Below are 21413 nucleotides of genomic sequence, written 5' to 3'. Positions count from 1 at the left end.
CCCCCCCCCCCCCCCACACACACACTTCACACACCTGCTTCTGCGCAGCACTAAGTGGATTTAGGATGCCTCCCTCCTTTCTTCCCTGTCTGTCTGTACTGGGTGACCCTGTCTTTTTTGTTTGTTGCTAAGACATAATGTGGGTGTGTTTGTCCGCTTGAGTTTATGTCTTTTCTCTCCTTGTGTCATTCCCTCCCTCTATTATAGGCTGCTTCTAAATAAAATGCATAAGGGTGTCTAAGCTCAACTGTCCATATCTCTGGGCATGCATTTAATGTGTCCACATTTGGGCAAAATATGTTTTTGCTGTTGCACTGAAGAGGATCCATCAAACTACTTTACCCAGAAAGCCTGTTTTCTTTCCTATAAAATGTGACATATGCACACTTTGCTTGTTTCCTGCAGCTGCGTTAATAAGAGGGAACAGAAACAACTGCACCCAGTTCTCCAACAACTTGGACTGGCTGGTTAGCAAGCTGGAGAGACTGGAGTCTTCTTCAGGTATGCTCATTGTCATCCTCACACATACTGAGCCTCCAGTGAAAAGGCATTGTGACATAACTTGCATTTTTTCTGTTAGTGAGACATCACAGAGCTATCCAGTTCCTTCAGTGGCAATGCAACACTCCTCAACAAGGACATGAAGCTTTAAACATGTAAAAAGATGACACTGCTTGCTTAGAAATTGTATAGTTTCCGGTGTTACTGGTGTTCACTGTTAATCCATGCAGCCAGGATATCACTTCGATAAGTGTCCTCTGGTGTGTCTTTCTCTCCTGCGCCTGTTAACTAATTGATGAATTTGTGGCTGCATAGGCATCCTGGAAGTTCTGCACTGCATTCTAATCGAGAGCCCCGAGGCCCTCAATATTATCCAGAGAGGACACATCAAGTCCATCATATCTCTGCTCTACAAGCACGGACGCAACCACAAGGTGAGCAGCAAGTGGTGCTTCTACAGTCAAATGTTAATTTGGGGGACAATCCCCACCGTGATGTAAGATAAGGACGTATCTGGGCTGTATTTTTGTGTATAATGTGGTTGATGAACCAGGAGACTGTTGAATGAACCCAAGTAGAAAATAAAGGAAATCACACATGCAAATTAGAATAAGTGAAAACAAACAAACAATGAAATATATTCTTAAAGGAATAGTTTGACATTTTGTGAAATGCGCTTATTTGCTTTCTTGCTAAATCAGATAAGAAGGCCGATACGATAGTTGTGATTTAAAAATGTGATGCTGGGGGCCGATCAGACATGCAGAGGCAATTCATTCCAAAGCCTTGGGGCCACGACCGAGAACGCTCGATCTCCCCGATTTTTCAGCGTTGCCAACAGGGACGTTTTAGAGTGTCCTCTGGTGGACAAACTGTCCAACGTCAACACTCATAACATGGTTGAAGGGTATTTCGTCCGTTTTTGTTTTTATTTTTTTTAAATATTCATTTATCAGAATAATTTATTTGTCATTATAAATTATTCTGATTAATGAATATTTACAAGGAAAAAAGTCATTTATCGTCAGTTATAAATGCCGATACCATAGAAAATGCCTGATATCAACCCGCCAATAATAATCTGTACCGTGCAAAGGTAAATATGTAGCAACAACTCCTGACCACAAAATAAGATGGAACATAATCCCCTGTTAAATTGCTAATTGATGTTTATACACTTTCTTTTTTGTATGGATTAAACAAATGAGATATAACATGTTAATTAGTGAGCTTAAGGGATGCTAGTAGGTAGATTTTATTACCTAATTTGGAGAAAGCCAGGCTAGCTGTTTCCCTGTTTCCGTTACGCTAAGAAGCTAAGCTAACCGGCTGCTGGCTCTAGTTTAAATTTTAACCTGAAGACATAAGGAGGGTATCAATCTTCTCATCTAACTGTCTGTAAAAAAGCAAATAAGTGTGTTCTTCAAAATGTTGAACTTTCAACATATACTGAAATAGTTCTAGAAGTCAAATGTTGGCATAAACCTTTAGTCAAGCAAGAAATTCATTGCGTCATTGGATGCATATTTATTTCCATAACTGTTCCCTTTGGGCCTCTTTGGCACCTTTTCCCTTCTGCTACTAATTCACTGTGCTTAACTTACACTAGCATTCAGACTTCCGTCTTCGACAGAAGGTTCCCAGGGGTTTGGTTGCATTGTGTCCTCATCATGAATCAATCAGTTTAACAGTAAAAGTAGATCAGGAGCAGGCAGTCAGCTGGCCTGGGTCATAAATCAGCCTGAGTGTATAATTTAGCTCTAGAAACACGAGAAAGAGCCAAGGAGAAAGGTGGCCTGTCGCCCTTGGCTGAGCTTCCTGGCCCATTTAATTCTACAGCTTTGCTAAAATAATATCAACGGAATATTATTGGACATGTTTTTGCCCTCAATAAGCATCTCTGAGTAATTAAGCAGTTGTTGGATGAAAAATGTCTGACCCTAGAGCAGCAACCTGGACAGCGATTAGGAACAAAGATAATAAGTTATTTCTGGAAAGTTATGGATTCATTACCAGGTTGTAATAGGGACAGTGAGGTCAATGTGAAGTCCCTTATTGGTGAACTGTTGTGCTCTTCCTCTCGATAATGTTGTTTATTTTCCTCCCTGCTGCCTCACTTTCGTTTTTAGATTCTGGATGTGCTCTGCTCGCTGTGTGTGTGTAACGGCGTAGCTGTGCGAACCAATCAGAACCTAATCTGTGATCACTTGCTGCCCAAGAGAGATCTCCTGCTGCAAACCCAGCTGGTCAATGATGTCCAGAGGTTAGAAAGCCATCCGCTCACCATGTCTCCTTTCAACATGTTTTTCCATTAATATACATTTCAATTGCATTTGCGAATCAAATGGTTTGAAACAAGGGATAACGTCCCATTCGTTACGAAGTGATTAATGTCCTAGTCTGTGATTAGTGTACAGGATTGGGTTGCACCAGCTTTTTGTTAATCCATCGCTGTGTGTAAAGTGCTTTTAAAGTTCTTTGAAACTGTCACCTACTTTCAAACTACTTACTAAATTGGGTTGGGAGCTCCCTGTGTGTGTGTGTGTGTGTGTGTGTGTGTGTGTGTGTGTGTGTGTGTGTGTGTGTGTGTGTGTGTGTGTGTGTGTGTGTGTGTGTGTGTGTGTGTGTGTGCGTGTGCGTGTGTGTGTGTGTCAGTACTTCAGTACTTCAGTACTTCAGTACAGCCCCTTTTAAACGTTTTAAGTTTGATCTTACGAACAGCTGACGTAGCCGGCTCCAGAGCCTATACCACTGTGGGAGTCACGTACATTCAGCCCTATAATGTGTGGACCCGTGAATAAAGTATACATCTACCACTAGTAGGGTCTATGTCGACTACATACTTGAGAACATGGTTTTTAAATTGGACTGTGGACTATGTACGCTCATCCATGGTGTTATAGTTTAGACACGAAAGCTCACGGAGATTGAAGATCCACATTTTTTATTTGTACAATGAAAAGAAGCTTTGTGATGAGGCTGAGATTATTTCAAACTCGAAAATGTAATCTCACAAATCTCTCTGGATCATTGTCTTGACACTAGTGAAGTGATGACTTTGCTGTGCCTTGCTTCAAGTTATCAACACTTTTAAAGAACTTCCTAAACCAAATGCATTAGAAATGTATATATATGTGTGTGTGTGTATGGGGGGGGAGAGAGAGAGAGAGGGAGAGAGAGAGAGACTGTTTCACTCACTGCTGAGGGATAACTAATGTTTTCATGTTTCACTTCATTGCCAGTATGAGACCAAATATCTTCCTTGGGGTGAGCGAGGGCTCAGCTCAGTATAAGAAGTGGTACTATGAGCTGACGATTGACCAGGTGGACCACTTTGTGACCAGCGAGCCCACCCACTTGAGAGTTGGCTGGGCCAACGCCAAAGGCTACGCTCCCTACCCTGGAGGAGGAGAGGGATGGGGCGGCAATGGAGTCGGAGATGACCTCTACTCGTATGGTTTTGATGGACTCCACCTCTGGTCCGGTCAGTGAGAGGATTACAATTCAGTTTGTAACTCAGATGATATCATAATAAGCTAATGTATTGGTGGTAACCCTGGGCTACAGCCAGGGTGTGTCTAGACAGAAGCAGTGCCCTGCAGGGAGGATCTCCTTGCCCAGAGTGTGTGTGACTGTGTGTACAAATGTCCGTGTGTGTGAGAGACGTGATCTGTGCCAGCAACACTCACTGGGTTGTGTGTGCGTGTGTTGCCTGAACAGGTCGTATCCCGCGGGCAGTTGCGTCTATGAACCAGCACATCCTGACCTCAGAGGATGTGGTGAGCTGTTGTCTGGACCTGGGAGCTCCCAGCATCTCTTTCAGGATCAACGGACAGCCCGTTCAAGGCATGTTTGAAAATTTCAACACTGATGGGCTTTTCTTCCCCGTCGTCAGCTTCTCTGCAGGGGTCAAGTGAGTGTTTATTTGTTTCTCCTCTGCGCAGTGTAAGACAAATGGACTCCCTGAAATTCCTTGATGATAAATGAGCTATGCAGAAGTACAGGCAGATGAGACACAAACAAGCCTATATATCAGAATCAGAAATACTTATCAATATATATATATATATATATACACACACACACACATACACACATACGCACACAATCATTCTGTTCCAAATGTATTAATCCTCAAAGTCTTGAGATTGCACACAGATAAAATAGGACGGCTTCATATGCTGTTGCCATGGTGACCACAGATAGTGTGATTGACAAGACTTTCAAATGGAATTTCAAGCTTCAGCACTCTTCCCATGATTCCATGATTGGCTCTGACTTTGTAGAGCGAAGCAACATTTTGTATTAACAGCTTTCACTCTTTGTAGCACAGAGACTCATGACACCAAGAGACTGGTCTGATTTGATTTGTTCATGTAAGCTATTTGAAATCCATATGGTGCGATGAAAATATATTCTCAAAAAGAAATGCAATACCCGGCAATGGAAGGGGAATCAGGGTGGACTCGACTATGTCCCACAAATTGTTGAAGCAACATTAATTTACCTTTGGTGGCCGTTGAGACTTTGTCAGTCAACAAGTCTACGGCCATGCTAGCAGCTCTGTGAGGATGTACTTTGGAACAGTGGTGCTTTGAGCTCAATGCTAAAAACAGCATGCTGACATGCTTACATTGACAATGCTTATGTTTAACTTATATGTTAGTTTTAGTGTTTAGTTTAGGGTGTCAGCATGCTATCATTTGCAGTTTATCATTAACAAAACTTACAGCAGGGGTTGAATGTCATGAGTTTTGCAGGTATTTAATTATAAACCAAAGTTAAAATTGAATATTGTGCTAGATGAATAGTCAGGGGATCAACAAAGTTATAACAATTCATCCTGAGCGTGATTTCATGTCGATCAATCCAGCAATTGTTGAGAAATTTCAATTAGAGTAAATGTTCAGCATTTCATACACAAAGAGCCAGCTTATAGCCACATTTTTGTGGGTAATGACACCTCAGAGCTTGTACTTGAAATTGACCCAATGAACGGCGTGAACATCTCCACGGATTTAAATGTGCCAGAAAATGCCACACTTGCCACACATCTTCACTGCTCAGTAATCGAGCGCTACAGTCAGAATGGGCTTGGTCGCGTCACCACTACTACTTGAGTAGCTATTTTGGGCGGCCTCAGGAGAGCCTCTTTACATTGATGGCCTGTGACGTTTTTTCTGTCTCGGAGCTAAACTTGTCTCTGGTAGAGCAGAGGCGGGAACTGATTGAAGTGGATTTAGAGGAGAAACAGCATTACAGTTAGCTGCATTTTCTTTTCACTGGCTGCTTCTTTCCTAAATAGCTGTCTGGTTATCATGTCTGATTAGATATATAAATTATCATATATGAATTATATTAGATGTATTCCCCCCCCACCCCCTTCACCGCATAAATTTAAAAAAGCAAATCTCCTGCAGTTGTATTGTGTATAATAATTATTCAATAAAATATTATGTCGTCAGGGTGCGTTTCCTGTTGGGTGGCCGACATGGTGACTTTAAGTTCCTGCCTCCGTCAAGTTACGCCCCATGTTACGAAGCTCTGCTGCCAAAAGAGAAGATGAAGGTGGAGCCGGTGAAAGAGTACAAGAGGGATGTGAATGGAGTCCGAGATCTGCTTGGCACCACACAGTCCATGTCACAGGCCTCCTTCATCCCCACACCTGTTGAAACTAGCCAGGTAAACTAACAGGAGAAGAGTAGACAAACATGTTAGTAATCCTCTCACTGTTTAACCTTTTACATACTTTGCCTGTTTCCTCAGATTGTTATGCCGCCTCATTTAGAGAAGGTTCGAGACAAGCTTGCTGAGAACATCCACGAACTGTGGGGCATGAATAAAATTGAGCTGGGTTGGTCGTATGGCAAGGTGAGAAATATATGCTGATTCCTTTCCTTTTATAATATGATACTCTTAGAACAAAATCCTCACTCTGGATCGAAAGTTAAAAATAAATAGCATAACCCATACATTTTGCCATGTTTGTGGAGAAATAAACATCCCAATTACACATTTTCTAAACAAATCTAAGTTAAAAATGGATTTAAATGCATTAGTTGTTGGTAGTGTCAGAATTGAATCATCAAAAGCCTGTACGTCATCTTGCTTTCTCTTTTATAATTTGCGGTTCACACCAAAAAGAGGGTAAGTGGAAAGAAAACTCTCATTTTCCATGTCCGATGCTTTTCACACCATTCATTTAGATGCAAACTTCCAGTTTGTTTGTAGTTAGCATAGTCATTGTGGCCGTGTTTTAGTAGAAGTCATGACTTCCAAAGTGATGTTTCAACAAAGGGCAGAACAGGGTGTTCAGAGCAACAATAAACCATGAGGAAAGCGGGTATTTTATTATCTCTTCATTTAGTAAGAAGTTTTTTTATTCTTCAAAGACATAATGCTTTCCAAATGTAAACCTAAAGGTTGCTTTTATGAGGCAGTTATAGTTTGACATTTTGGGAAAATTATGTTTTTGTGCTGAGAGTTATATGTTAAGATCTATACCACTCTCTTTGCTTATCTTAGGCTAGCATAAAGACTGGAAGTTGGGGAACACAGCGAGCTAACAGCTAACCAGCAAATTCCAGACTATGGATTAAACAAATGGGTGTGGATAGACTGAGTGATTGACATCTTACCGAGTCCATTCACCGAGTTAATGGTCTACCTGTTAGGGCGGGACAAAGGACACCTTTGTCAGTCAAATTGGTGGAAAGAGTTTGTGACTTAATAAGTTCTCATCAAACCATTCAATGCTCATCTTCAACCCAAATAGTCTAATCAGCCAGAATAACTGAAAACACCTGTGTGAGTGTTGAGAGCCTTCAGTTAGCGAGTTTTAGGGACTTCCTTTTGGAGAGGAGGCTAGCTTTTCCCCCTGCTTCTAGTTTTTATGCAAAGCTAACGGTCTTCTGGTTCTCTTGACAAGAAAATGAAAGTGTATTTCCCAAAATATCCAAATACTCATATCCTAACTGTTACTTATCATAAGTATACACAAAAGTACACCTGCACCTAAACCTACTGTATATTTTGCAAGTTGAAAACCAAAACAAATTCTTCAATTATGTCATTATACCTGCAATGTATCCCGTCAAAAACATTTACACTTTAACATTTTTGTGTCGATTGATGGCTTTCTTGGTTTATTGTTCATTAGCTAAAGGATAACACATAAGTGACCTGTTTTGCCCTTTAAAGGAACAGATGACAACACAAACAACAATATGGAACACAGCTCTTATGTCTATAATACAAATGTATAACGGAATCCTCCCCGTACTACCGGCAACTTTATTATTTTCCGGCAACTCAACAGAATCTTTAATTTAACATTAACATTTTATTGTTAGGTCGTTTTTTATTTTTTTAAGCCCAGGGGGTCAGAGGCAAAGTGTGTCACATAGTGAGATATGGCCATGGTGCATATAGTATTAGATGTACAGAGATTTTGGATGTGGCGACGCTGCAGGTCATTTATTGTGATTCATTACAGCAGCATTAACAGTAAACGTCCTACAGCAAAGCTAATAAGGAAAGTGTTATACGTTTCTTTGCCCAGGTTGCATTAAAAAAGAAAAAAATTCTATTGTTTGTTCCACAAATGTAATTCTGTAAAATGAAGAACTGCCAGAGAAGAGATTACTCACAGAGTTCTTGTACTATTTACAAAAGAGCTGACTGGTGTTCATTGAACCCACACATACAGCTGCATATCTGTACGCAGCCCTGCATGTTTTCTTGGTAAACATCCGCCATTGCCATGCCGCCTTCTCTGAGCAGCATTGCCAAAGGGATTATTTGGCACACAGTGCAGCCTCGAGAGAGAGGTATTACACCATCACTTGGTATTCCAGTCGTACACCTTTCTATCGCCACCAAGAAAACATGCTCCCTTATTCCTCTTCCATAACATGTTCACTACAGTAAACTGGCTTATTACTGTAAGCAGTAGCACCCTTATTTAAACCACATTCTCCTCTCCTTGTTGGTTCACAATGACTTACAAGGCTGTGCATTTCATATGCATATATTTAGTCAACTTTCCCACATGATGTACAGTCAAACGGAGTAACTGTGGACAAAAGTTCCAGACAACAAAAAGGAAGTGGAAATATGATTTCTGTGACTGTTCTTTTTTCTGATAGATAAGGGATGACAATAAGCGGCAGCATCCGTGCCTGGTGGATTTCTCCAAGCTGCCAGATACGGAAAAGAACTACAATCTACAGATGTCAACAGAAACTCTGAAGTATGTTTAGCATAATGGATTCATTTTCTTTGTGGTATTTTTTTTTTTTGAAGAGAAGAAGACTGAGTGTCTGATGGAGTTATAAAGAGAAATAGATTTTTTACAAACAAACAAAATACAAGATTAGATTATTTTTTTATGTTTTAACAGTTCATAAGCATTTATTAGGAGCATCAGAAACATTATATCAACTACAGTATAAACCAAGGAGTACAAACTAATTGTGTCTGCAAGACAACAATAATTGCACATATGCCTGTGGTGAGATATGACCCTCACCTCCTCACCAGGGTTAGGAAATTTCCATGACCAGTGTCGCTCAACCAAACAAGTCTTTTTCCACTCATCAGGTGCTTTACAAAAATGCTTTTTAGATACGTTAGGTGTGCTGTGAGTAATTTTGATCTGGGGCACAGGCAAAAACACCTGGGGGAGACCGATGGGTTTCTGAGTAACACCAAACTCATTTTTACTGTCACTTTGTCCTCTCATAAGGTGAGAAGAAAATGTGTCAAAAGCATTTAACACCCAGAGCATTCCCCTGGGTGTTGTTTGGCCCTTTTCTTCTGACAGATTAAGACAAACAATTTAACCCATCACTGCTCCTTTTGAACTCTCCCAACCCCTCAATCCGTACTGTTGGATCTACATGAACTGTCCAGGTGTGGATTAAAAACTATCTGCATTTGTTCAACTCACTTTCTGCTGTTTGTTCTCACAGGACTCTGCTGGCATTGGGCTGTCGTGTAGTTCAGGTCAATCCAAATGCTGAGGGCTCCCTCAGAAAGATAAAACTCCCTAAGAAGTAAGTGTGCATGCCTATCTGTACTGTACAAAGTTCATCAAAATACACCTTTCTTATTTAAATTTAGCTCAGTTCAGTCTCTAGTTACTGATCGTGCTTGTGCCAATAATTATTCAATGATAAATATGATAAGAGACTTGCAGAGAAAGGCTATTTATATATTAATCATCAATTGAAACATATCATGACTTTGTGTCTTCCTACACTGAGAGCTAAGATTAAAAATGGTGAATCAAAAGGTGTGTAAACGCAGGAAGAAATTGATATATAATGTTAATATAGTAAATGTGCTACCAGAACGATTCAGGCTATACATGTGGGTAGTACTAGTCCTGGCGGATTTACCTTATATTACTTCCATAACCTTTTTCATTCTTTTTTGTTTCTCTAGCTACATGATGTCCAATGGTTATAAGCCGACTCCTCTGGACCTGTCTGACATAAAACTGACTCCAGGTCAGGAGCTGCTGGTGGACAAACTGGCAGAGAATGCACACAATGTGTGGGCCAAGGACCGCATCAAACAGGGATGGACCTATGGTATTCAGCAGGTACGCTGCATGTATTAATACACAATATGCTGGAACCAACACAAACAAAATCTCACCGTATAAAACCCCCTGAGATGCTTGTTGAGGCAGCTCTCTCCTCTGTGTCCAGCTTTGCTGCTTTATTTTTAATGTGCAGAGTTTCTCCTTCATGGTTCATTAATTCACCTCCCAAACAGTCTCCACTTTACCAGCGCATATGTCAGACGGTTTGTTTAGTCTGACATTTCCTGGCTATATGTCATTACTCAATACACTAAAGGGCAACAAGACACATAAGACATTGTCCAGAACACACTCCATACTGCACGTCTCTTCTCATCTGTAGAAATAAGTGCTGAAAGGGAATTCACTGACTGCTAACTTTTGTTTATCATTTTATTTATAATGTCAATGAAATGGATGTAACACAGTCCTCTGGAATCAGTCATTTTCCACTGGAGTTTTCTCCTGTTATGTGATATAGAATGTGTCATCTTCATGGAAACCATATACTAATAGTATGTTTGCTTTTCATTCAAAAGCATTTACCTACAGCATACTGTATATTGAGAAATAATTTGATACGCCATGCAAGTGTAATTATTCTTCCCACATTAAGTGAATGAAGGCTCATTTGTTTTGCTAATAGTGTGGAAAAAGAGGCTTACTGTATGAAAGCATGGCACCTGAACGCGAGTAAGAGTGAAGAGTTCTGAAATCACCTATTGATTCAGAGTAATCAGCAAATGTCTAATTTAGAAGACACATAATGTTATTAATTGTCCATTTTTCCATTTTTTTTTTATCCCTGCTCTGCAACCTACATGTCAGTTTGCACAAGTACACACTTTGGCATTAATCTTGAAAGCAGATGTTTGGTCATATTTTCTCTGCAGTTTGTAGATTAGGGGTCGTTTTTAACATAAGTCTAGGTAACTGACCTGCTTTTTTAATTAAGCCCTTTAGTGATATCAGGTAAAGCTTTTATGCCAGACCAAACAAACAGCTTGTGGTCTGCATAACCATCAAAGGATTTCAAATGAATCTCCACAAATCTGCTAAAGTAGCATTGATACCATACTACCATGTTTGCTCATCAAGCTCCAGTTGGAGAACTGCTATTGGAAATGACACAGTAAAATATAGAGGAAGTGATGGGCTGCAGTAGAGCAATGGTAATAAATGGACAATTAACTACTCGATTACAAGGTGTAACCGTAGTGTGTTTGAGCGCGCCTACTGTACAATTTATGACATAACCAGGGATAGTTGGGGATGTTTTCCTTGCACAAAATCTTTTCTGACTGGTTCTCCTCTATGCAGGATCTGAAGAGTAAGCGTAACCCTCGCCTGGTTCCCTATGTTCTGCTGGATGAACGCACCAAGAAGTCAAACAGGGACAGCCTGCGGGAGGCCATACGCACTTTGATTGGCTATGGATACAACATTGAGCCCTCAGACCAGGAAGGCGGTGAGTCTGACTCATGGACTTAGGCCTGTCTAAATGCACAGACGTTCAGTCCTGTAAAAGGATTCTGTCTGCCACTCCCATTCAGTCGACAGTGAAAGAGAACAGTGTGTGTGAGTGTAAAATGATTGCCTTTAACCTCACCCAATGTTAGACTGTTACAATCAATGTTTCCAGTATTGATCTCCTAATTTGTTGGAAAGGATTCTGCTGGTTTTGAAGCAGCAATCAACAACCTGTGGCTATCCCTTCCACCCTGTAGGACAAGTGGTTGAGCGGCTCAGCATCGACAAGGTCCGCTTCTTCAGAGTGGAGAGAACATACGCCGTGAAGACCGGAAAGTGGTACTTTGAATTCGAGGCTGTGACAGGAGGAGACATGAGAGTGGGCTGGGCCAGACCTGGATGTAAGCCAGATGTGGAGCTTGGCACGGATGAGCTCGCTTTTGTCTTTGATGGATACAGGGTAAGCTTTCAACCAAACTTAAATGAATCATGTATGTAGGGCCCTACAAGTGCCAAAAATCAGGATTGCTCTCGCATTTCGGAGTTGTATATAGGCACAATAAAAAAGAGATATGTTTAAGCTGTAGTGCATAGTTTCTATTTCCCCAATGAAGATTTCTAAGTAATTACAACTAAACTGTCGGTGTGTTCACATGATACAAGCCTTCCCTGATCGCGCACTGCCCCCACCCTTCCCCCACACAGTTGGTAAGGATGACACGGAGAATTAAAAAAAACTTGATGGACTCTTCAGAAGAGGTAATTAACTTCACTTGATTTTCAGCTCAAGAAAGTTGCTGGATGACACAATCTTCTGAAAACAGCCATACTGAGAAACACAGAGAGTTGTGTAAAGCTGATAGTCTTATTTAGCTTTGTAAAAACCTACTTGGCAATGGCTTGAATGTATCAAACGTTCATTATTATAAAACGGTTATGCTCGAAACCTTTAAATGAGCCTGAATCTGCCCCCAAGCTTGTTCTGACGGACTTGCAGACCTCTAATTGGGTGGGGTGGTTCTTGTTGATTACGCCACAATAAAAAGTCGTAAGGATTCAATCCTGAAGTTTATTTTTTTCAACCTCAGTGGGTTTGTATTAATGTTCAAGTGTATTTTACTTTATGCTATTGTACCGACTTTGCCTTTTTCTTTTATTCGAATGCTTTAAGTTCTTAAAACAGATTAAAATAAAAATGATCTTCCTGCGTTACAAAAAATAAAATAAGTAAATGAAATAAAATATGTTCTGTAGTTGGGAATAAAAGACTTGAGATGGATATTTCTTAGTACGTATCCTATTATCTGCTCCTGTGTGTTTTATTTTACGTTTGTACGTACAGGGTCACTGTCTAAACATGGGTAGCCGTTTGTTCGGGCGGTGCTGGCATGCTGGGGACGTTGTGGGCTGTATGATCAACATGGAGGACAAGTCCATGATCTTCACCCTTAATGGAGAGATCCTCATCACCACCAAGGGCTCTGAACTGTGCTTCACTGACTTTGAAACTGAGGATGGTGAGAAAGTTTACATGTGGATAAGAATGTGTGTGGTACCAGAGCCAGGTATAGGTGATGTTGAGGCCAGGGAGTGTCCGACGGGTAAGGTGATGGTAGAACAAGTTGTTCATCTTTAAATAAAGCCTTCACAAGCAGAGCATTTACCTAGCATAACCATGCTGGGGGCATAAGTGGAAAATAAGTGGCTCCCTGTAACGAAATTACCCTTATTTAATGTGTCACCTTCAAATTGCCTTTTTGAAAAAACTGGATTGATTTTCCCTCCCCTCCTGCTGTGTGTTCTTAGAGTCTATTTATGCTCTCCTCTTCCCTCTCCCTCCCTCAATTCCTCTGGCTGTCCTTCAGGGTTCATTCCAGTGTGTAGTCTCGGTCTGGCTCAGGTGGGGCGTATGAATCTTGGGAAAGATGCCAGCACCTTCAAGTACTACACCATGTGCGGCCTTCAGGAGGGATTTGAACCCTTTGCTGTCAACATGAACCGAGAGGTCACCATGTGGTTTAGCAAGCGGCTGCCTACTTTTGTCAATGTGCCAAAGGACCACAACCACATCGCAGTAAGAGCAAAAGCAGTGTCATATCTGTTGGTAAAAATAACATCAATTGGTAACTGGTTGAATGCAAGGACATTCTTCCCGTTTGCAGGTAACCAGGATTGACGGCACCGTTGACAGCCCTCCGTGTCTTAAAGTCACCCACAAGACATTTGGAACCCAGAACAGCAACGCAGATATGGTATTTTGTCGTCTCAGCATGCCGGTAGAGTTCCACTCCTCCTTCAAATCCAATCCTGTTGCAGACATGAACGGAGTACACGAGGAAGATACCCTTAAAGTCAAACACAGGTACTCAGAAAATCAGGAATGTACGTTATGTGCAAGCAACTCATTCCAAAGTATTAAAACTACCCTGTTTATTTGTTGATCCACTTTTAGATTATTGACAAACATGACATCAAGTGGACCTTTCAAATTCAGTGTCAGTTAGTATGCAAATATTTGAAGAGATTGAAAAAGATTTGGGGTTTTATCCTCATATATTGACCCAATTTAACCCAACATCGTATAATGGCATTAAACATCACAAGCTAATCAGAGTTTAAAGATTTATTCGATAACCACTTGCCACTTGATAATCGTCTGTTTAATACGGTTTTTGATAGATATCCATTGAGATCAGTGAGACAAAGTGATGAAAGCAGACGAGTGGACTACAGCAGCATCACTACGGTATTGAGTCATTTTGTTGTAGTACCAAATGGTTGCATCACCTCCAGCGTTGGCTAACTCTTGCATGTGTCATTACAGTACTACCATTCGGTAAGGATCTTTGCAGGCCAGGACCCTGCCGGCGTGTGGGTTGGATGGGTTACCCCGGATTACCATTACTATAGCAACAACTTCAGTCTCAGTAAAAACCGATCGGTCACTGTAACCCTGGGTGACGAGCGAGGACGAGTTCATGAGAGGTAAGACCTTTTTTTTTAATGGAAACTCACTTCCCTCTGCAGCAGTTTGAAGTTATTTTCCTTTGAGTCCTTTACTTTAAAGTTTAATGTTTTTTACTTTAAACTGCTACCTTTTTCATTGAAATGTTCTGTATATGAAGATAAAATAAGTGACTCATATTTGCACTTAATAGTGTGAAAAGAAGTAACTGCTACATCGTGTGGGGTGGTGACGTGACCAGCGCTGCTCACACCTCCAGTCGCAGCAATGTGGACCTGGAGATTGGCTGTCTGATAGACCTGGCCACCGGCCTGGTGACATTCACTGTCAGTGGCAAGGAGATAACCACGTCCTACCAGGTACTGAATACAGACATGCCCTAGACAAGCTCCAATAGGTCCAAAACTCTGCCGCCAGGGTCCTCACCCACACAAAGAGGTGGCTGCGCATCACCCAACACTCATCCACCTTCGCTGGCTCCAAATTAAGTCCTGCATCAAATATAAAATTCTCCTTCTCACCTACAAAGCCCTCCATGCCCTGGCCCCACTGTACCGCTCCGACCTCCTTCAGCCATACATCCCACCCCAAAACCTGTGGTCCTCAGACACTGGCCTGTCCTCCCTTCCCCACACCATACTCTGTACCTTTTTGGAGACAGAGCCTTTAGTGTTGCAGCCCCATCCTTTTGGAACACCCTCCCTGCACATATTCGAAATGCTACATCCCCGGACATTTAAAAAAAAACAACTCCTGAAACACCATTTTTTCACCACAGCCTATAACCTCCTTAAGTTTAGCCACTGTACTTCCGTAAAGTGTCCTTGGGTTTCATAAAATGCACTTCATGATGTGAAAAAAGAATGTATAATATAAAGTTAATTTTTAAGCGTCCTCATGATTTGGCCTGCTAGTCGTTTGTGTCAATCCCCCAGTAAGTCTCATCACTCCTGTCAACTTTTCTTTCTGTCAGTCAGCAGTTTATCCTGTTGACCTTGAGGTTAACTCATTATCTGTCTTTGCATATTTTCCCAAACAGGCCATGACGTCTGCATTGTTACATTTCAAATTTAGAATGTGTAGTCTGAGAACTAAATCTTAAAGAACCTTTGGAAGGGTATAATCTTCTTATGTTCTCCCACCATCACTGAAAGTGAAGGTGATGCATTACCCAGCGCTGAGTCATCCTGCCAGCCGACACTCTCAAACAATCATGCACACACATACTAAGCGGTGGAGTTCTTATGATGCATCATTGAGCTGCTTTCTGCCAGTCATTCTCTGCTGCTTCTGAAGTAACTTTCTACTCTTTTTTTCTGTTCCAGGTGGAACCAAACACCAAGCTTTTCCCTGCTGTATTTGTGCGACCCACTAGCCCTAACCTCTTCCAGTTTGAGCTGGCAAAAATCAAGGTGGAGTCCCCTAATTGATCCAGGAAATTATTACTGCTCACACTATGCTCGTTTTCGCAGTACCTTATGTTACCTCACAGAGATGCAGCCTCCACACAGGACTATACTCTAGGTCCACTTGGCTAATATTTAGCTTGCTTAAATCTGCACCAAAGATACTGAGAGCATCAATACCAGGATAAATACTTGTGTCAGTTGTTTAGAGAAGAGAAAAAAAAAAGAGAAGATTGAGTGACTAAGCAAGAAAGCTATCATGTATCACATAAACGTAACAAATAATATAATAAAGATTGTGACCGTCTACTTCTTTAGATAAATAACGGTGCATTACTTCCATCTGTTCAAAACGACGATGTTGTGTCTTTTTTTAACCGCCGCAAAAAGTAAGACTGTGGAGGTCAGTGTGGCAAATGAGTGTACAAAGCCTTGTTTGAAAATTTGGAATATACCTTTAATTCCTTTATTCTAAATAAACTACCTTCATGTTTGGTTGCCCTCTCCAGAATGCCATGCCTCTGTCATCCGCCATTTTTAAAAGTGAACATAAGAACCCGGTCCCCCAGTGTCCACCCCGTCTATATGCCCAGACCATCAACGCCGTGCTGTGGAGCCGCATGCCCAACACCTTCCTCAAGGTGGAAACAGCCAGGGTCAACGAGAGACTTGGCTGGGTCGTCCAGTGTGTGGAGCCCTTACAGATGTTGGCTGTACATATACCTGAGGAGAACAGGTGCAGTACATGGCTTAGTGTGCTTATATGATGTATCTATCCAGTTGGATTTCAAAGGACATTGGACGAATCCTTGAAGTATAAAAAATGTGCTCAATGGATTTTTTTCCTCATAAAACTTTTGCAAAGCCGTTTTGTTTAAGTATTTTAGAAAACCATTGTCGTTGCGCTTTGACTAAAGGGAGCCTTTAAAGACCCTTATTTTATTAACCTGTGTGGTAAATAAAACCTGTCTGTAGGGCTGGGTACAGAATTCAATACTTATTAGGCACCATCCATGTTGTCTCCTTAGTATCGAGCATCAAAGTCCATTCATTCAAAACCAAATTTCAATGCCTAATGATTAAATCTCATCAGCATCAATGAGCGAAAATATTCCTCTCCTGCTACTCCTCTCTCCCTTCTTTTCAAAGGTGTGTCGACATCATGGAGCTGTCTGAGCAGGAAGACATGAGGAGGTTCCACTACCACACCCTAAAGCTCTACTGTGCCCTCTGCGCTCTGGGCAACACTCGTGTGGCCCACGCCCTCTGCAGCCACCTGGACCAATCACAGCTCTTATATACCATTGATAATCAATACCTGTCAGGCATGTTACGTGAGGGCTTCTACAATGTCCTGATCAGCACCCACCTGGAGACAGCAAAAGAAGCGCGACTCATGATGAAAGATGAGTTCATCATCCCCGTCACGGCTGAGACACGTTCCATTCGCCTTTTCTCCGATGCTTCCAAAAAGCATCTCCCACCAGGGGTGGGGCTTAGTACCTCCCTCAAACCCCGCCTAAACTTTGCTCCGCCATGTTTCATCAGCACCAAACGGGAACAACATCTCTACAGCCCCCAAATCCCACTGGAAGCATTGAAGGAGAAATCAATTTCAATGTTGACAGAGGCTGTTCAGGGTGGAGGCCACCACATCCGAGATCCTGTAGGAGGAGGGGTGGAGTACCAGTTTGTGCCAATCTTGAAACTCATCAGCACCTTGTTGACTATGGGTGTACTAGGTAGCGAGGACGTCCATAAAATCTTACTGCTCATTGACCCAAATGTTTTCAGACAGACACGAGAGGAGGGGGCTACAGGGGCCACAGACAAAGAAGGACTTACAGGGGCAGAGGAAAAGGCAGTGGAAGCTGGAGAAGAGGAGGTCACCAAAGAGGCTAAACAGCCAATGAAAGGACTGCTGGAGAAGCGACTGCCTGAGCCAGTCAAACGACAGGTGATAATGAGCAAATATGATCATCATCTTATATTTGTTATACCTTCATGTACACTACAGACGGTAAATCACCAAATCCTGTCATATCAAAAAAAAATCTCTATTTACAGTACTCACATACTCTATATCAGCACGGTAATAGATCCATTCAGAAGTCAGTCAAATATGTAATAACTCTAACATACTGAACAAATGATCTTTAATAAGTGAGGTAATATGATTCCATAAGGCTGTTTGTATGTGTTCCCAACAGTTGCTCATGACAGCTACATCTAGGTGTGCAACAGTGATGGAACTGTAGTTGTTTTCTGTTCCCCAGATGTGTGAGCTGCTTCACTATTTCTGCGACTGCGAGCTGAAGCACCGCATTGAGGCCATCGTGTCTTTCTCTGACAGCTTTGTGTCCAAGCTGCAGTACAACCAGAAGTTCCGCTACAATGAGCTGATGCTGGCCCTCAACATGTCCGCTGCTGTTACCGCAAAGAAGACTAAAGAGTTCAGATCGCCCCCTCAAGAACAGGTGAGATAAGGCCATAGTCACTGCAGGGCTGCTGGGTAGGAAGTAAAAGTTGTTGGAAACACTGATGTACAAATGTGTACAAACTAACTCAGGGTGTATTAAGTTGAGGTCTGCTTAAATTGGGGGCGGACAGATTGGACTCTTACGTAAGTTGTCCCACACCGGCTGGTGCAACAAAGCTAACTAGTGAGGAAGATGTCAGTGAAACACGCTCTGCAAAAACCCACTAACTCTTGAGAGAATCTCTAATTATTTTCCCTGGTGTAAAACGTTGGTGACCAATGATCAATGCTAACAACTGAAAAGAGTGAAACAGCATCCGCACTGCCTACCCTGTTCTGTCATGAAAACACCAAAATGTACTCTTATGAGTAACAAAATGGAAATTTTTAAATGAAAAAATGTTCTTCTGCTTCTTAAAGATGAAGTCTTTGCTAAGACTGGTATAGACTATCACTCCACACTAGGAGGAATGTATGGTAACACCTCTCTTTACCTATTCATAGTAGAGTTGTGACATATTTATGCCGGCAATTTCACAACAATTCTCACCTATGTTCATGTGATACGGACGACTCGTGTGTTTTTGCAATGTGAGCTTATTGATGCTTATGTGACCTAAAAGTGCAAATCAGCCACAGAGGGTAAATGCCGGGAAGTGTGCATCAATTAATAAAGTACCATTATGCATCAAATGATGCATGAAACTGGCTAATTTAGAGGAAGCTGTTATGTAACTTCCGTATTTTTCCCACATACATTGCAAATTTCTCTCCCCACCCTTAGATTTCCTTTTTAGTTTTCATAATGTCAAAATTCCCTCGTTTTTGTTTCAAATTGTATGAGAGCTGAGAGCTGCTCCAAATGTTTCAAGCATTCTCTTTGTGCGTGTTGAACAAAGCCTCAAGGCGCCTTCATCCTTCTTTCCTGTGGTGTCATTGCTCCAGTGAGCGTGAGCACACACACACATACAGTATCCCTTTCGGGTCATAGCTGAAGATGGTAGTTGAGCACTTCAAAGCTACTTTAATGACTTGTCGTGGTGTCCTTCGGTCTGTGAGTGCCGAGGGAGAATTAGCCACTTAAGCTATTTTTTCTTTTTCTGTGAATTCTACAGTGAGCTCACATCAGGTTCAGATTGCTTTTGAAACTAAAGTACCAGGCATTGTTTATGCATGTAAATGTCTGCTTTCGATGTTTCCATACTTCAGATCAACATGCTGCTGACCTTCAGTGTGGGCGAGGACTGTCCGTGTCCAACAACCATCCAGGAGGAACTGTATGATTTTCACAACCAGCTCCAGCTCCACTGTGGTAAGATGCAGATCTCGGAAAAACCTTTTATGAGCTGTTTTATTGGTTATCTTCATCGTGAAACATGCGTTATTGCATTTAACTTGATACAATTATCTTATATGGCTTAGATTGATTGTAGAATTGTGTATAGATATTTTACAAAGGAGCATGAACTAGCAGTGTGGGTTGGAAAATAAAAAAAAGATTTCAAAAATAATATTAAAAAACATATTGAGCTATGAATTTTTTGATCTATTGCTTTGGCTGCCATTGTGTCGACATTAGCTAAACTGTTCCAGTTCTTGGTCTCAGAAATGCTCTCTTTTTCCCTCCCTTCATCTCTCTGTTTCCCAGCACAGGAGTTATAGTTCAGTGCCTCTCACATTGCTCTGACATCCTGATGTTTTGATAAATAATTGATTTTGCCCAACCCTCCGTGGTACAACCGATCTAATGGCAGTCTCAGCCATGCCACATAGCACCGACCTGACATGGCACCATCAACACAGAGAACGATGAAAAATTACTCGAAATTACTAAGAAATAGGAGATACTGCACTCCCAATAATACACATCATGCACAGGACATGTCTGCTAACCCGACAGGAGAGCAGAGACATTGCTGTGATGTACTTTGCTCTCCATGTATTGCATATAGCATTTCTGTTTTTGTTGTGCAGGAATCCCTATGGAGGAAGACGAATATGAGCAAGATACATCTATCAAAGGCCGCCTGCTGATGCTGGTGAACAAGATCAAAGGCCAGTCCCACAAAGCGGAAGAGCCGACGGAGAAGGAGCAAGCCGCACCATGTGAGGAAGTCACTGTTTTTGTTACTTCATAATAATAGTGATGCTGCGTAGACCTGCTGCATCAGTCTTCTTGAGTGTGGGTGACAAACACAATTGACATATCTGATTGGCTGGAGGAGGGGGATTAAATCTTTTTCATGCATGCATGGCTCACAATAAATTTATATTCTAGAAAGCATCCAATGCAGCCTTGTTACTTTAGCAACATACTGAAACAGTAGCTTGATCAGGAAGCAGTTAGTCTCACATTGCCAGACCTATCACTACAGCGTGAGTAAAGTCTGGCTACAGCACAGATAAATTCTAGGTAGGGCTGAACAATTTGGAGAAAAAATTAAAATCTCGATTTCTTTTTTTTTTTTTTTCTTCAGCCAGATATTGCAATGAGTTTTAAATTTGGGATAATTATTTTTTAAGTTAAGCTAAAGTTCAATATTCACTGTGTAACAGATACATCTTGTCATGGAGCATTATAACATGAGACACTATCTGCTCTATATTGCTAGGCAATGATGAGAACATAAATATGAATTGCCAGCAATAAGAGTTTTTCCTATAATAAGCATGGAACATTGAATCTGTTATTCCAGAAACATTACTCCAGCATTAATCTTATGAAATAGTAATAATAAAAAGGAATAAGAAATGTTATACCAAATGTCACACCAAACATTCAACTAAATATTGACATTTTATTAACCGCGGTCTTCACAATTAGCCAAGAGCATTTTTATAAAATCTCGATTTTGGTTTGGAAACAATTCATCTGGCATAGGAGGAAAAAGAGCTCTGCGTTTTTCTAGTTTGTTAATGCAACACCATACACATACAGTGGGTACGGAAAGTATTCAGACCCCTTTAAATTTTTCACTCTTTGTTTCATTGCAGCCATTTTCC

The 21413-nt window shown here is 41.3% G+C and overlaps 1 protein-coding gene across 11 annotated transcripts in view; it reads left to right on the top strand.

Annotated features, from left to right (window-relative positions):
- LOC117935927 (ryanodine receptor 3-like) overlaps positions 1–21413 on the top strand; it is a 103798-nt gene that overhangs the window by 38974 nt on the left and 43411 nt on the right. For 6 of the 11 annotated variants that reach the window (XM_034858562.1, XM_034858561.1, XM_034858559.1 and 3 more), the window contains 25 exons: positions 406–501; positions 817–935; positions 2631–2764; positions 3744–3985; positions 4222–4414; positions 5967–6183; positions 6268–6372; positions 6646–6648; positions 8649–8752; positions 9474–9557; positions 9949–10108; positions 11411–11558; positions 11818–12020; positions 12903–13077; positions 13426–13634; positions 13723–13922; positions 14240–14306; positions 14385–14545; positions 14719–14884; positions 15851–15937; positions 16441–16667; positions 17081–17888; positions 18208–18408; positions 19620–19722; positions 20385–20516. In XM_034858562.1, the coding sequence (XP_034714453.1) occupies positions 406–501; positions 817–935; positions 2631–2764; positions 3744–3985; positions 4222–4414; positions 5967–6183; positions 6268–6372; positions 6646–6648; positions 8649–8752; positions 9474–9557; positions 9949–10108; positions 11411–11558; positions 11818–12020; positions 12903–13077; positions 13426–13634; positions 13723–13922; positions 14240–14306; positions 14385–14545; positions 14719–14884; positions 15851–15937; positions 16441–16667; positions 17081–17888; positions 18208–18408; positions 19620–19722; positions 20385–20516 (4344 nt within the window). The remainder of the gene's footprint in view (positions 1–405; positions 502–816; positions 936–2630; positions 2765–3743; positions 3986–4221; positions 4415–5966; positions 6184–6267; positions 6373–6645; positions 6649–8648; positions 8753–9473; positions 9558–9948; positions 10109–11410; positions 11559–11817; positions 12021–12902; positions 13078–13425; positions 13635–13722; positions 13923–14239; positions 14307–14384; positions 14546–14718; positions 14885–15850; positions 15938–16440; positions 16668–17080; positions 17889–18207; positions 18409–19619; positions 19723–20384; positions 20517–21413) is intronic. The other 5 variants (XM_034858565.1, XM_034858563.1, XM_034858566.1 and 2 more) reach the window with 1 other exon arrangement.

Source organism: Etheostoma cragini, chromosome 20, assembly GCF_013103735.1.
Source record: "Etheostoma cragini isolate CJK2018 chromosome 20, CSU_Ecrag_1.0, whole genome shotgun sequence".
NCBI classification, from domain to species: Eukaryota; Metazoa; Chordata; class Actinopteri; order Perciformes; family Percidae; genus Etheostoma; species Etheostoma cragini.
Note: the sequence above shows the minus strand (reverse complement) of the source record. Positions and strands in the feature narration are given on the sequence as shown.